The following is a 15715-nucleotide window of genomic DNA, read 5'->3' on the forward strand; positions in this document are numbered from 1 at the left end:
GTACAGGAGCCCACCATCACCTGCGACAAGAATTTCAGCAGCAGCATTTCTGGCACGCCGCCTTCAAGCGCACAGACTCCTGGGCTTCTTTAACTCTGGGCTAACTGTACCCACACTGATGCCTAAACCCCAACACACACTCTCCGTGTCCCTGTGTTTTGTGCCCTTTGCCATGTCTAACGATTGCTGGTGGATACAGCCAGCACTTTTCACTTACCTTGCGATAACCCTAGAAAGACTCACACACATGCACAAACAGTTGTCACTTTTTCACTGCTTTTAGGTTCTTTAATTTATTCTCTCCAATTTCATGTTATTTCCTTTGTAATCCTGAGCCTCTTTTTGCTAGCACTTTGAATGCTGCTTTTGTATCTATTGGCTTGAAAGCAGTCTGCCTTGGGAATGGCAATACTTGGGAAGAAAGGTAAAGTGGTAATCACACCAGCTGGAAGTGGTCTGCTCTCTATAATCACAAAGTGCTGAGTGGAAAGATATTCTTGCCAGGCTGACTGTTCCTTCTACCCTCACCCCTTGGTATGCCACTGCCTATGGGAAGGTAGAATTCATAATATTCATGGAACACTTTGAAACTAAACCAGAACTGAAGTATTAAGTGGTAAAGGGGCATTATGTTTGCAACTGACTCTCACAGAGTCCAGAAGAATTGCATACACGCATATCCATACACACAGAAAAGGATTTAAGAAATGTAAAATTTTAACACTTGGTGAATCAGTGTCAAGGGTGTAGAGGAATTCTTGGTTGTATTCTTTCAACTTTTCTGGAAGTGTGAAATTGTTCCAATATCAAAAGCTGAGAGACTGGGGTCGCTCAGAACCAGCTCATGGCCCTTCGGCAGCAAGGGGCCGGACGGTCCCAAGTGGGCCTCTTCATGGGCAGGAGAGGCGGAGGTCTCCGAGGTCCAGCTGCAGGGCCTGGCCTGCGCATGCTCCCCACAGCTTTGTGCTCTCCTTCCCTCCCACTGGGGCCAGCTCTCCCGCCCCAGCTTGCTGGAGACCTTCCCCCACAACCTGCTGAGTGAAGCTCCTCTGTCTGCCGGCTCCCATACCAGCCCTGACTCCTGGCAGTTTTCTGGTATCTCCCAGAGAATTCTGAGCAGAGTTATGACCACCATTTCTTGAGCGTGTCAGACCGAAGTGTTTTAACCCACGTTATCCTGCTGAATCCTCACAGCACCCTGACAGACAGGTGCTGTTCTTGCTGGTTTACAGACCAGGAAGCTGTGGTCTGGCGTGCACAGTCTCTGGCAGAGCGGGGATTCTCATCCAGGCCCCGCTGTCCCCTGCCTTCCTTTACTGTCTCTCTTCTTGGGAGTAGGCCAGTTTCTGTGAGCGGAACCAGGTATGGGGGCTCGGCAGTACGGATGACCACACAAGCCGAGGTGCATCCCAGCCCCCCACCACCTTGTGGGACCCAGACCTTTCCTCCTCTCTCCTGGCCATGGCCTGGCTCCGAGCCAGCCGAGCAGAGCCAGGTCGAAAGGGCTCTGACCTGGGAAAGTGCCCAGGTCAGCACAGCGACTCTCCTGCTCGGATGTTTGCTGTTCCCAGCTCTCCGTGTTTGCTGAGCCCGATTACTGGTGGGTCCTGGGCTGTCCCCCTTGCCCAGGCTGCAGAACTGCCCCTCCGTCCCATCCAGCGCCCCAGTGTCCCCAAGCTCACCTCATCCTCCTTGTCTCATGCCCGAAGGCAGTAAAGCAGGGCGGGGTGGGGTTTCTGGACCTCCCAGGAGTCAGCAGGGTGGGGAGGGCTATGGGACTCATCACGTGTCTCAGGCCCAGTGAGCCCTGTACACGCTCCGGGACCTGGGAGGTGTGCCCACCGGCTCCTGGAGGTCCCAGTGGCACACGCTTGGCAGTTTTGCTGTCGTGTGGAGTTGGGCCCCTAGCACCCAAGTCTGGGTAGATGTCCACCAGCTAAGCTCAGGAGACTGAGGTATACATCCAGAAAACCTGGCACCCATCTAGGCCAGGCCTCAGCCTTGTGGGAGTCCCCGGACGGACACGGCCCTGGGGAAGCCACCTCAGAATGGAGAGGGAGGCAGTAGATGTCATGGGGTTCTGATGGGACATGCTGCCGTGGTGCTCTCAAGCTCCAGCCCGGAGGCTGGGACCCCCAGGGTCCTCGCACTGGTCAGTGCTACAGCCATGATGGCCACTGGGCCTCTCCTTTTGGGGGGCTTCCCTTTCAGCATGACATGGTGTTTGCCGGCGGCTAATGCTGTGAATGATGCAGGCAGCTGTAGGAATTCCTAACAGGCGGGAGCCATTCTCCCTCTGTAAGACAGAGGTAAGGTCCTTCCCCATCCTTTCCTGGGCTCTGAGCGTCTCCAAAGGGTCCACAGTGGGTTTCGGGCCCTCAGAGTCTGTACAAAGTGGTCACAGTGGTGTGCGTGGGTGTGTTCCATTGAGGGGGGTAGGGGTCGACAAGGCTCATTGCGTGCCAAGTGCGGTCTGTGACCCCATGGTGGGCTGTCTTCCCCTCACTGCTCGACTGATGTGATGGCGGCCCCGATCTTGAAGTTTCCATCCAGCCAGGCTCACGCATCTGAGGCTGAGTAGTTAAGTCTCAGGGACACCCCAGAATCCTTTCCCCCAGGGACATGGGCACCGTGTGTCCTTGTGCTGCCTGCAACCTCTCTGTGCCTGGGGCTGTGTTTACATGTGGAGTTCCTGTGAAGGCAGCGAGGCGGACAGGGTCTAACTCCCAGTCTCCAAGACCCGGACAGTGACTCATGGGGAGGGGGTGGGGCAGCGAGAGTCTGAGGGAAGAAGGTTTTGCCTCCAGTTAACATTAAATAGAGAAAATCCCACCCGACGTTCTTGAGTGCTGGCCCTGTGCCAGCCCTGGGCTGAATCTTTGCAGTCTGCGTCTCACAGCGTGCACACAGTAGTGGTAAGGATGGTTACACGTCCTACAAGGCGCAGAGGGGTGAGTCTCTTCCCTCTACACAGCTCACAGCAGCCTTCCTGGTGCTTCTCACAGCGAGATTCTGGGGCCTGGGGCTCTCTGGAGGGTGTGTGTATCAAAAACGAGGATTTCTGGATCTCACCGAGACTAAGTAAATCAAACCTTGGGAAGAGCCCCAGGAGCCAGCATTTCAGCCTGTGAGATCCACGCTTCTAAGCTCCCTAGCAAGTTCCTGATGAAATAACTTTAGCTAAGGAGCTGGTTGGAGGAGGCGGGCCAAGCAGGGAAGGTGTTCCCTGCCGGGTTGAACAAGGGCACAGTTTGGGGGAGAGGAGGAGACCTCTTCCCTCTCTACAGTCTCCTCCCTCCTGTGGACCCCCTGCGGTAGGGAGAGAGGAGCAGGGGGAACATTTGAATGGTTGAGAGGTATTTGGGGTATTTGGGCTGGGAGAACATAGTGACAGGGGACCAGGAAGGCAAGTGGGATGGGGAGGTATGAAACCAGACTAGACTTTGGTGTTCTTTTTCAGAAGGGAGTGGGGGGCTCTACAGAAGGTTTTCAAGAAGAGGAATGCCGCGGCTTCCCTGGTGGCGCAGTGGTTGAGAGTCCGCCTGCCAAAACGAAGAGGAATGCCATGGTTGGGGTTTCAGGAAGAGGAAGAATGGAGGTTCCGGCAGCAGTCCTGTGGGGGGCTGAGTACTGGACCCAGGGGTTGGAGGACCCGAGGGGAGAGAGCGTTAAGGGAGAGGGCGTGGAGACTGCGATCCTGGGACTGAGATAGACGGGGAGGAATCCCATGTGAAGCCTGGGGGGTGGGGTGAGACCTTTAGGGGCTTGTTGACTTGGAGGGGCTGGTGGGACCTCCTTGGAGGTGCATTTGAAACGTGGGGCAGGAGGAGGTGGGATCTGGAGGGACACCGTAATAAGGGATTAAGCTAAGAGTCAGCACGCTGGAGCGCAGGGACATGGTGTGAGACCCAGATCTTTCGAACTTCATCTCTCTGAGGCTCAGTTTTCTCATCTGTAAAATGAGTTGTTGTGAGGGCTCTATGAAGTAAGGGTGTTCCTGGAAGCGCCCCATCAGACACTTGGAAACACAGTTGCTACGGTTTGGGTGGCTGCGGGGGGCCCCACACGAGCGTGTCTGGGTTCAGCGGCCGGGTGGGCTGCAGGGGCACCACTGCCCCCTGTTGGCGGTCCTGGCCAGAGCGTCCCCGACCTCTGACAGGCGGGGCGACCCGGCGGGCTGCTAGTGCGCTGGCCGCCCTCAGTCTGCCCGTCGGCTCGCTCTGGCGCCGCGTCTGTCCGTCGATAGATCCGCGGACGCCCGCCCCACGCTCGGCGGGTGGGCTCCCGGCCCCTGGATCTCGCGGGGCGCAGACTGCATGGTAGGTGAACGGGATGCCGGCGTGGGCACGGGCGCGGCTGGAAGAGCGCGGGCAGGGTCTCCCCAGGGCTGTAGGGATCGGAGGGCGCGTCGGGACGCCCCCCTCCCCGGGGGACTCGCAGCCTTCTAGGGTATTTCTGTCTTTTTGTCGGCCACGCACGCCGCGGGGCTGGGGGCTCCGGTGCAGCGACCTTTCTCGGGGCAGTAGGGAACCTCTCTCGAACCTGGGTTGGCGCCTGCGCATTCCCAGCTCATCTCCTCTGTCCCCACCCGGCTCCCGCAACAGCCGGCGTAGGGAGTGCGGGTGCGGCGGGCGCGGGCGGAGCGTTTGAGTGGATGAAGATGTCCCCCGATTCCAAAGTGCGGGGATTAGATGTAAGAGAGGCAGGGAGGCTGGGGGAGGCTTCTGGGTGGAGACTTCGGTGAGGAGAAAGATACTCAGGATTAAGAATACTTGGGATCTAGGAGAGAGACGGACCTGAAAAAGAAAGTCGAGTGGTAGGTGCGCAGGTACATGGGCCACGGGAGCCCCAAACCCCCATCTGAGGACAGGAAATGGAGCTGAAAAAAGAATCCGGGGAGAGGATCCAGGAGCCGAGCCTGAAAATCCGCAGTTGCACCGAAGGGAGGGGAGGTGGTGGTGGTGGGCTTGGGGAATAGGCTCAGAAGGGCAGCTCCTGATCTTTCGCACCAAGACACATACCCAGTGGAATCCCGTTCAACCCCTGCCCCATGTCCCTTAGACTGTCCTTCCCTTGCCAGGTGGGAAATAAGGATCATGTCACTATGCATTGAAGTTGAGCACCTGAAATGTGTCACGCACACTCCTGAGAACTTTGTTCTTTCATTTAATCTTCCCAGAAACTATGAGGTAGGCTCTACTTACCCATTTTACAGGGGAGGAGACTGAGGCACAGTGAGGGCATGTCACAGAAGAGGATAGCAGAGCTAGCATTTGACCCCAGGCCAGTCTGTTTAGTTCCATGGCCTGGTTCCTTAACTACTATACCTGGTGGACTGGCAAAGAGATGGGAGCTGGAGAAAGGAGAGGGAACCCCAGAGCTGGCAGTGTCAAGGGTGTCAAATATTCCTACTTCAAACAGTTCAGGTGATAGAAAACAGAAACAAGAACCAACTTTTGGATCAGCATCATAGTTTTTGGCCCTTTCACTGCCTTACTTGATCCCCACGGTGACTCAGTCCTCACAGTGAGGTGACGTAATCAGGCCCTTCTGTGCGTCAGGCAGGCCCTGTGTTAATACCTTTCATGTCTTAAATTCCTGGATCCTTGTAATATGGGAACAGCCACAGAGAGGTCACCATGCAAATAGTCCCACAGTTCGAAACTGGGGAGGCTGGATTTGAATCCAGGCAGCTGTTTCCAGAGACCTTGCTCTTAAAGACCATGTGATACTGTGCATTGTGCCCATTTTACAGATGCCCAAACTGAGTGTCTCTCCCAAAGTCCATGACTTGAAAGGGGAGAGACCCAAAGGGTGACTGCTGATGGCATAGCCCATGCTTGAGAGTCTCCATCACTGTTCAAAGGTTTCAGTAGATCGTGAAATTTAAAATTGAAGTCCCACTTTTTATCATTTCAAAGATATACTTGTTCTTGTTTTTTTTGGCCACACCGCGCGGCATGCGAGATCTTATTTCCCCAACCAGGGATTGAACCCGTGCCTCCTGCAGTGGAAGCACACGGTCTTAACCACTGGACTGCCAGGGAAGTCCCTAAGATGTACATTTTTAAGATGACATTGTGATGGATCTTACAATGGATGGCGGTGTTTTTCCTTCTCAGCGGCACATGATATATCGGCCTTCTTGGTGTTGATGGCATCTTTGGTTTGACGAATAACAACAGAACCAGATTCCCTGAGTGACTTTTCTGGGTGTCTCTCTCTCTTCTGTTCCACAGGCTCCTCTCTGCCTCAATTGCTCCACCCTCCCTGGAGACAGGTCCCTGGGTACAAGGAGCCCGGTTCCCTGCAATGGCAGCAGGGCCCTGGGGCCCTTTGACCCCCAGGACTTGAACCTGACTGATGAGGAGCTCAGGCTCAAGTACCTGGGGCCCCAGCAGACGGAGCTGTTCGTGCCCATCTGTGTCACGTACCTGTTGATCTTCGTGGTGGGCGCCGTGGGCAACGCGCTGACCTGCATGGTCATTCTGCGCCACCGGACCATGCGCACGCCCACCAACTACTACCTCTTCAGCCTGGCCGTGTCGGACCTGCTGGTGCTGCTTCTGGGTCTGCCCCTGGAGCTCTACGAGATGTGGCGCAACTACCCTTTCCTGCTGGGCCCCGGTGGCTGCTACTTCCGCACGCTGCTCTTCGAGACTGTCTGCCTGGCCTCGGTGCTCAACGTCACCGCCCTGAGCATAGGGCGCTACGTGGCCGTGGTGCACCCGCTGCAGGTCAGGTCCGTAGTGACTCACGCCCACGTGCGCCGTGTGCTCGGGGCCATCTGGGGTCTTGCCCTGCTCTGCTCTCTGCCCAACACCAGCCTGCATGGCATTCGGCAGCTGGACGTGCCCTGCCGGGGCACGGTGCCCGACTCGGCCGTGTGCACCTTGGTCCACCGGAGAGCCCTCTACAACCTGGTCGTGCAGGTCACCGCGCTGCTCTTCTTCTGCCTGCCCATGGCCACCATCAGCGTGCTCTACCTGCTCATTGGGCTGCGGCTGCGGCGTGACCAGCTGCTGATCCGCAGGCAGGAGGCTAAGGGCAGGGCCAGGACTAGCAACGGCCGCAGGCTCCAGCTGCTGCAGGATAGGGGTCGGACACAGGTGACCAAGATGTTGTGTAAGTGTTGCTGCTGGGAAGAGGGGCGGAGCCAGGCACTGGGTATGGGGCTGGGGCTTCCAGGGGCCTGGGGGAAAGGGCCGAGTGTTTCGGTTTAGGATGGAGGCTGAGTGTGAGGTGTGGAGTAAGCCCCCTGCCCCCCACTCCCCCCGTGTGTGTGCGCATGCACTGCATGTGTGTATACTCTTCTAGATTACCCTTGAGAAAGTGACACCGGAGGTAAATGCTAATGGTTCATGGCGGGATCAGCTACATAATTTGTGGGGCCCAATGCAAAATGAAAATTCAGGGTCCCCTGTTAAAAAATCATTAAGAATGTCAAGACAACAATAGTAGAGCAGCTGTCTTTTTTAAAAATAATTAATTAATCAATTAATTAATTATATTTATTTTTGGCTGCATTGGGTCTTCATTGCTGCACGCGGGCTTTCTCTAGTTGCGGCGAGCGGGGGCCACTCCTCGTTGTGGTGTGGGGGCTTCTCACTGCGGTGGCTTCTCTTGTTGCAGAACATGGCCTCAAGGCGCGTGGGCTTCAGTAAGCTGCAGCGCACGGGCTCAGTAGCTGTGGCTCTCGGGCTCTACAGCGCAGGCTCAGAAGTTGTGGCGCACGGGCTTAGGTGCTCCATGGCATGTGGGATCTTCCCAGACCAGGGCTTGAACCCATGTCCCCTGCATTGGCAGGCGGATTCTTAACCACTGTGCCACCAGGGAAATCCCAGAGCTGCTGTCTTGAAGGTTTAAAGGTCAGGGCTCTGTGCAAACACACAGGTGGCACCCATGAAGCCAGCCCTTGCTCATGGAACCAACCAACCACAGACAGGGCAGAGGCGTGCGGCTGGGCTCCAGGATGACAGAGCTGTTCATGGGCTCTGGACCCTCCAGGTCTCTCATCTTTGCTCCCAAATATGTTTTGGTTCTGTCCTTCCCTAAGTAGCCTGGGAGGCAGGACCACGGGCACAGAGTTCCCCTTTCCTGAGGAACTAATTGTCCTCTTCCCTTAGTGGCTATGGAAAATCCCAGGGAAGGATTCTGATTGGTGGGCTTGGGTCATGGCCTGCCACCGGGCCAGAGTGGCAGGATGCTGAGGTAAGCAGCCCTCACAGACCCACATGGGGATCCGGGGGGAGCAAAGTTCCCAAAAGAAGGGGAACAGGGTGCTGGAAAGGCAAGATGGTGAATTTCCTGCACACCATGTCTGTGGTTCCCTGGGGACCAGAGGAAGGATCATGATCTAAAAGAGGTGGTTGGAGGCATGTTTGTGAGGGTCTGTGCACAGAGCACAGGAGAATCAGGGCAGAAGTGTGGATTGGGGCCGACCAGGGCACACCCGGCTGGCTTGAGGCTCTGGAGCTTACTGTGGCCTAGGCCTGGTGCTTTTTCAAAAACAGTGGCCCTGGGGAAACCAGGCAAACTGATGCTAAGCCAGTCATTGATTCCCTCCCCATCCTGCCCTGTCCCACAGAGCCTGAATCAGGTAGGTGGGGTGAGCCAGGGCAGGACAGGGCTGGTGAGACCTTGGTCAAAGCCATGGGATTATGGCCAGCTAACTGGGAACTGCCCCATTCCCAGAGAGAGACTCACTCCTCTCCCCCCCGAGAACAGTGTCCCAGAGCCTATGGTCACTTGTACAGCCCCCTAAGATGGGACTGACCTGGAGCTCTGTGCTTGCCTCCTGCACTACAGACCACCTGCCCGGGTCTGCCTCTGCTGCCTTCTACTGCCCTGCCTACCCGGGCTGAGTCTGCTCATCTGGGATGGCTCTCGCCCTGGGAAAGTGGGGTGTTTCCTTAAGGCTGCCTTGCTTGCTGGCCTGGGGCTCTGGCTTTCTTCTCTCCCTCCTGCTCCTGTCTTCTCTTTCTGAGGGCCTACTGTGCATCAGGCTGTGTGCTGGGGATGTAAGCAATGTTCTGATTGAAATCCGGGATTAAGAGGAAAGCCACGCTGGAATGTAAGGGGGAAGACACTGCAGGGGAAGGATTGTGAGCTGGAGATGCAAACATGAGAAACAAGAAACAAAAATCAACACAGACCTGATAGCAAAGACCCAAGGAGGGTAGGGTGAAAACCAGGGCTGGAGGGAAGCTCCGGAGAAAGAGTGAAGGATTGGCTGGCCTGGCCTGCCTTTTACTGGGGCTTGGGGTGGGGCTGTCGAGGAAAGGGGAGGTAATGCAGGGCAGGATATTCAGGGGCACCCAGGAGAGCTGGGGGCTGGGGCTGGGAAGGCTTCTAGGGCCAAGACAGGCAAGTGTGTGGGGGCGGGGGGTGTTTGTCTCGCTCTCCCTGTAGCTCCCTGACTACTGCTGTCTGACCACGAGCCTCATCCTCCTGTTCCTTTCTGCTTATGCATAAGCAGGCATGGCCCCTGAGTGGCACCCAGAGTGGGCCTTAGCCGCACTGTGTCACGCTGGGGCTCAGCATACACAGCTGTCACTTAGGTCCAGTTCCACGGTGAGAGAATCGGACCAGGCCAGTTTGGCCCGGGTGTCCACACTGGGTCCAGGGCGCACGCCCACTGCCCAGTCGGTGACAGTGGCGAGAGCAGCCTCTCCTATAGGGGTGTGGCCAGGACAGGCAAACTTCCAGAAACCTCCGGATGGACAGTGGGTGTGGGTGGCCGGTGGGAGGGTAGAGGAGAAAACAGGCTCCCTTTCTGCCCACAGTTGTCCTGGTCGTGGTGTTTGGGATCTGCTGGGCCCCGTTCCACATCGACCGCCTCATGTGGAGCCTTGTGTCCCACTGGACCGAGGGCCTGCACCTGGCCTTCCAGTACGTGCACGTCGTCTCCGGCGTCTTCTTCTACTTTAGCTCGGCCGCCAACCCTGTGCTCTACAGCCTCATGTCCAGCCGCTTCCGGGACACCTTCCGGGAGGCCCTGTGCCTGGGGACCCGGTGCCGCCGCCACGGATCCCGCCGCAGCTCTCACAGCCTCAGCAGGGTGACCACGGGCAGCACCCTGTATGACATGGGCTCCCCCCGCAGCAGGGCCCAGCCCCTGGCTGAGAATTATGGCCCAGAGGGGTGGCAAGAGATGGACCCCTCCCGAGAGGAGCCTCAGGCAGCTTCACCCTGAGGGGCCAGAGGGCCACGCCCAGCTTTGGGGACCACACCTGCCTCCTCTGCAGCATGTCTTTGTGGCCTGTCCCCCTTCCTGCCCTGTCCCCACTTCAGCCTAGAAACCCTGACCAGCACCTCAGTGATCCTGCCCCACCCATGGATCAGAAGGACTGTAAGGTTTCTGTCTGTCCTCCAGACTCTCAGGTCCCCAGTTCCAGCCCTTCCCCTGGAAGGGGAACATCATGGTCGGATAACTGGGCACCGCGAGACTCTATCTGGGGACTCCCCCACCCCCAGCCCGTTTCTGAAGTGTTTCCGTGGCGCCCTTCTTTTCCTTCCCATTTCTTGCAGAGCTTCTGCAAGATCTGGCCCATTCTGTCCCTCTCTAGCTCTTGGCCTGCACCTGGGATTCTGACCCGACCCCCTCCCTGGCCCCCAGTCGGCTTGTTTTGCTCTGGGAGCTCCACCCGGTGGAGCCACTAGGTGGCAGGTGTGTCAGGGATCCAGGAGACCTGGCTCCGGTCTCAGCTGAGCCACCGGTCACCTGGTCCCGGCATCAAGCAAACTGCCTCGCCTTACAAGCCTCGGGCCCCGCTTGCAAAATGAAAGGGGCCATGACATTCTAGAGTGTCGCGCTTTGGCACTTTAGCTGTGGTTTTCTGTGTGCGTGCCTAAGTCCCTGCTTGTAACAAAACAGATACCCTCAGATTAGCAAGGCGGAAGTTACTCTTTACATCCTCACTAACCCCCAACCCTTACTCCCTCCCTGATCTCTACAAGCCCCCCACCCCACCCCATCGAGAGCCACTCAGGGAACATGCTTTGCTTGTCCTAGAGCAAGTGAGGCTTGGCACCGACCAAGGGACTGTGTGTGAGCAGAGGCCCCTGCCTGCCTCTGTCTTCACCTCCTCACAGGTTGGCTTGGGGGCCTGAGGTGAGCAGAGAATTGGGCCTGACTGGCCAGAGAATCTCTGGGGGCAAGAGACATGGGCCAACCAAGGGCAACGAGTGACTCCGCGAGAACTGCTTGGTACTCAGTGAGGTGAGAAGAGAGACACGTGAGTCCTGAAACGAAGCTCCATCCCGAGTCCCTGTGGGTAAGTGGGTGCTCAGTCAGGACCCAGTTAATGGCCAGAACTTGTCCTGCTGCAGCCCCTGACCTGTCCTCCTCCTAAGAGGGGACTGCAGCAGAAGGAGCCCTGGCCTCCTTTGCGGGGAGCTGCAGGACACCCAGGGTGCTACAGGTTCTCCCTGCAGACTCTCCACAGCTCAGGCCCCAGGTCCCCTGACTGCAAAGTGGAGAAGATTGTACAAAAGTGTCCTGGAGTTTTTGAAATTCAGTTGTAAAAATAATACATACTCATTTTAGAAAAATTGGAAAGTACAAATGAGCAAAAATGAAAACAATTTAAAATAATTAAAACCCACCCTTGCTAGGGGATGGGGGGAGGGGGAAATAGAGAGTTGTTTAATGGGTACAGAGTTTCAGTTTTTTAAGATGAAAAAGTTCTGGAGATTGGTGGCAAAACAATGTGAATATGCTTGAACAATATTGAATTGTACACCTAAATGGTTAAGATTTAAATTTTATATGTATTTTACTACAGTTTTTTTTAAAGAAAGGGTTAAGTCTAAAGGAAAATAAAAAATTAAAAAGCCACCCATAGCTTTACTTTCCAGGGTAACCACCACATATAAGACAGGATGGGGGGATCTGAGAAAGGAGCTTGTGAAAAGAGGCTGTGCAGAGCTACGAGTGCCCAATGGCACCTCTGAAATGAGCTCCCAGGCGGCCTTGGGGTGTCGGCGGGGGAAGCAGCTGAGGCCAGACTTCAAGCTGGAGCCTGCTGTTGTCCCCAAAGACAAACTGGACTCCCCGGGGCCTCTCTTAAGTGACAGAGACGACATGCTCCTGAGGCTCTGGTCAGTATTTATGAAGGGGCTACTATGGGCAGAGAAGCAGCGGGCAGGTTGGGGAAGTGGGGGATGTGAGTTATCAGAAGGCCTGGGCTCTGTAAATTTCATGTCTCTCAGGTGTCTCCACGGCATGTCAGTGGATCGGTCTCACTTGTCGTGAGTCACTGGTTACCATGGAAAGTGGAAGCAGCAGCCGTGGGCTCAGCCCTGGAGAAGAAAGGATGGAGGTGGAAAGGCCAGCCAGCAAGATCCCACTCTGTCCTGGAAGCAGCATCGCCTGCAGCCCGCTCTTCTGCACTGGTCGGGGGGGCGGCAGCAGCGTTCCTGAGTGCTCAGTGCTACTCCCGGGACAGGAGTCCTGGCTCGTCTGGGACTCGGGTCACCTCCCGTCCTAGCTCTGGCTGCAGTCACACAGATCTCTCCTCCTCCCATGTTCGAGAGTTTGGGCCCGCTCTACTTCCCGTCTACTCCACTCCTGCCATTACCCTGGGCGATGCTGAAGTCCCCTTGGATGGCCCGCCGCTGCCCTGGTATCAGCTCCTGATCTCTCCTGCAGCTCTGGAGACTCTTCTCCACCGTGGCCTTTTGGCCCCTTGGTAACATCCTGACTCCCAGAACCTCTGGGCGTTTTTCCATTTCTGGAAGTGTGAGCTCTTTGACCATGATTGCCTCCTTCCTGCTCTGCTGCTTTATAAATGATATTTATTCTTTAACCTCATCTAACCTTCCCAGTTCTCGACCACTCTGCTTTCTCCCCATCCATCAGCTTCCTCTCATCTTCACTTCCTTTCTGATGGGTCCTAGATCCCATGGTCCATCACACACAACCCTCTCTGCCAGTATTTCTGAGAGCCAAGGGGAACATACTGGGATCACCCTTTCCTTCTCAGAAAAAAGGCTTATTTTCTTTGGGAGCTCACCAAGACGAGTCTCATCAACGAACAAAGCTGCATTTGCCCACCCTTCCTTCTGTGAAGTACCTGCTCAGGAAATATAAAGTGTGCAACACTTCACATCTATTCTTACATAGTCAGATGGTGTTTCCAAATCAATGCGGACACCTGGGAGCCCATCTCATTTTGTACACTTCTTGGTGTCTCCCTTTTCCCCATCCTTGTCTTCTAGTGGGTCCACCGAGTCTTCTTTGTTCCATGTCTTCCCTGTAGAGAGGAGTTGCCTTTTTGGAGGGCTTCCTAGTATTTGCACTCCCTTCCCATTGAGGGGGATCCCTGTGTGTGTGACTCTTGGTTTGAGACCAAGCCCAGGCTCCTACCACAGAAGCTGAAAGGGTTCTGGACACCGCATCACTGACACCACTGTGTGACCCAGGACTTGCACTCAGGCAGCTGGATGGTCTGACCTGGGACTTCCACTGGGAGTGATACTAAGACCCATGACAACAGGGGCAGACATGTCCAGGGCAGCAGTGCTAACAGCAGCATCCCATCCAGGCTGCTCCCGGGGCCCCTGCTGCCCAGCCTGCCTTGGCTTCTGCCCATTTTCTCTGCCGGTTTTTCAGCCTTCTTGTTGTTCTGAGCTACTAAGAGCCTTTCAATAAATTCCTTTTTTGCTTAAGTTGGCCAGAGTTGTTTGCTGCTGTTTGCAACCAAGAACCTTAACAGATCCATCTACCACTGCTGTGAAGGTTACACATTTTGTTTGTTCTACTAGTGGTTGTCTTTACATATTTCTAAGATGAACAGATATTATCATTGTTTTGAAACCGCAAACTACAGTCTGTAATACTTAATCATTCTCCTCTCTCACTCTGTTTTTAAAACTTTTTTTAAGAGGCAAGAACGATGAGGACAGACTTAAGGAATTTGATCCTAGAAACACACTTACATTTTTCTAACAGTGTAATCCTCTCCAGCACAAGGACTTTAGTATGCTTCTTCTGCCAAAGCAGTAGGGTATAAAGGTGGTGAGCAGGGACTCGAGTCAGGCTGCCTGGGTTCAAATCCTGACTCAAAAGTCAGACTGGACTGCAAGGTACTGACATTTCTAAACAAAGGATGAGCAACCTGCCTGCACACAAATAAGAGACTCAGAGGCCAACACTGAGCGCTGCATCCTTCCAAGCAGTGTCCAGGTTCCTAAGTCTACGAGGTTTAGTTTGAGGATGGTAGTTACTGAGGTAAATGTCCCTTTGTGCGGCCTCTTTAAATGCAACACCCCAACTTCACCTTCTTTCAAGCTTCTGCACAAGGCAGGGCAGGACAACTGGGGGCTGTTTAGGAATAGAGGCCACGGCCCAGGTGAGGGACAGTGGGGATCCAGGGAAGGCCGTACCTGGCTGGGTAAGAGTGCCCTGGCTCAGGAGAGGTGGCCACAGGCTAGAGCTAGGCTGGAGGGCCTGGAAGCTGCTGCCACATTCTCTGGAACATCTACAAGAGTACCTGGGGTCTTTTAATCTAATATTCAAGTAGCTTCGTCAGCTCTGAGCAGTGTGGGCATTATTCGTTCAGCTGACATGTACTGAGTACCACGTGCCAGGAACTGTACAAGGCTCGGAGCGGGGGCATACAAGTGTTCTGACAGCAGCAAGTCTGGGGGCACAGAAGAGAGGCAGCTGCCCCAGTGGAGGGAAGGTTTCCAGGAGGAGGCGACGCTCCTCAAAGTTCTGGGAGAAGGGGTTGGACTGGCCTCTGAGCTTTGGCCAGGGAAGGGTGGAGCAGCTATAATGACAGTTCCACCAAAACTGAATCCAGGGGAGGGGGACCCTAAAGGAAACAGGGGCCGTCAGGAGGAGGAACGGACACTGGACAGGCAAAAACAATAGCAAAGCAGACTGCGGTCCAAGTTCTTTGCTCTCATTCTCTGGACTTCCCTGGTTGCTCTTCCTGGAATTTGCACTTGGAAACTTCCCTCCAGTCTTCTTGTCTGTCTGGCCTTCATGCATAGGTAGGATGTGTTTCCATTTTAGTAAATTTGAAGAAACAAAAAAATGAAGTATACAAATAAACTACTTTTATTCCCAACACCTAAATTAACCACTATTAACATTTTGGCAATTTGATCCCTGTCATTTCCCACACATACACCCTCCGCTCATTAATGAATAATACATTGTTTTCAGTCGTTTGCTTTATGAGAGAACTGCCTTGAACCGTCTGGTACAATATCCATGGTTACGATGGACGGATGAAGCTGACAATACCCAAACTGTGAGATCAAGTTTACCATCACTAAAAGTGGTGACTTAACCAGACATTAAGTGCCTCCTAGAAGGATGTAACAAGTACACAAAACCAACCATAAGTCTTGCAAAAAAAAAATTGAAGCTGAATGTAAGGAAGCCTCCAGATCTAACTGGAAGTTTACAAGATCACTGCGGATGGAGGAGCGTGTTCAAGACACCTCAGCGGTGTAAGCCAAATCTAGCATAAGGACAAATTCTATAAGACAAATGGCTTGGTTTCTTCAACAGATAAATGGTATTTAAAAGGGGATTTCTATTACAAAGTAAAAAAGATTTAAAAGATGTATCAACCAAATGTAATGCATGGAAATGTTTGAATCCTAATTCAAACATGCTAACAGGGCTTCCCTGGTGGCGTAGTGGTTGAGTGTCCACCTGCCGATGCAGGGGACACGGGTTCATGCCCCGGTCCAGGAA

The 15715-nt window shown here is 54.6% G+C and overlaps 1 protein-coding gene across 5 annotated transcripts; it reads left to right on the forward strand.

Annotated features, from left to right (window-relative positions):
- Nucleotides 1–4122: 4122 nt before the first annotated feature.
- On the forward strand, nt 4123–13671 carry NMUR1 (neuromedin U receptor 1). Of its 5 annotated transcripts, none has more exons than XR_003002627.1 (5): nt 4123–4319; nt 6240–7125; nt 9786–11276; nt 11847–12102; nt 12214–13671. XR_003002627.1 is itself a non-coding variant. In XM_024740558.1 (3 exons), exons 1-3 carry the CDS (start codon nt 4317–4319, stop codon nt 10193–10195), a joined length of 1299 nt encoding a protein of 432 aa, XP_024596326.1. In that variant the 5' UTR covers nt 4123–4316; the 3' UTR covers nt 10196–13671. The 5 variants fall into 5 exon arrangements, 1 of the variants encoding a protein (XP_024596326.1); XR_003002628.1 differs by having other exon boundaries at nt 11860–12102; XR_003002626.1 differs by having other exon boundaries at nt 9786–12102.
- Nucleotides 13672–15715: the final 2044 nt, after the last annotated feature.

This window comes from Neophocaena asiaeorientalis, unplaced genomic scaffold, assembly GCF_003031525.2.
Source record: "Neophocaena asiaeorientalis asiaeorientalis breed wild unplaced genomic scaffold, Neophocaena_asiaeorientalis_V1.1 scaffold388, whole genome shotgun sequence".
NCBI lineage: Eukaryota > Metazoa > Chordata > Mammalia > Artiodactyla > Phocoenidae > Neophocaena > Neophocaena asiaeorientalis.

Excerpts from the sequence above, each read along its gene's own strand:
- NMUR1 (XM_024740558.1), top strand. Across the intron at positions 7,126-9,785 it reads ACAGGTGACCAAGATGTTGT|TTGTCCTGGTCGTGGTGTTT; the intron begins GTAAGTGTTGCT and ends TTCTGCCCACAG.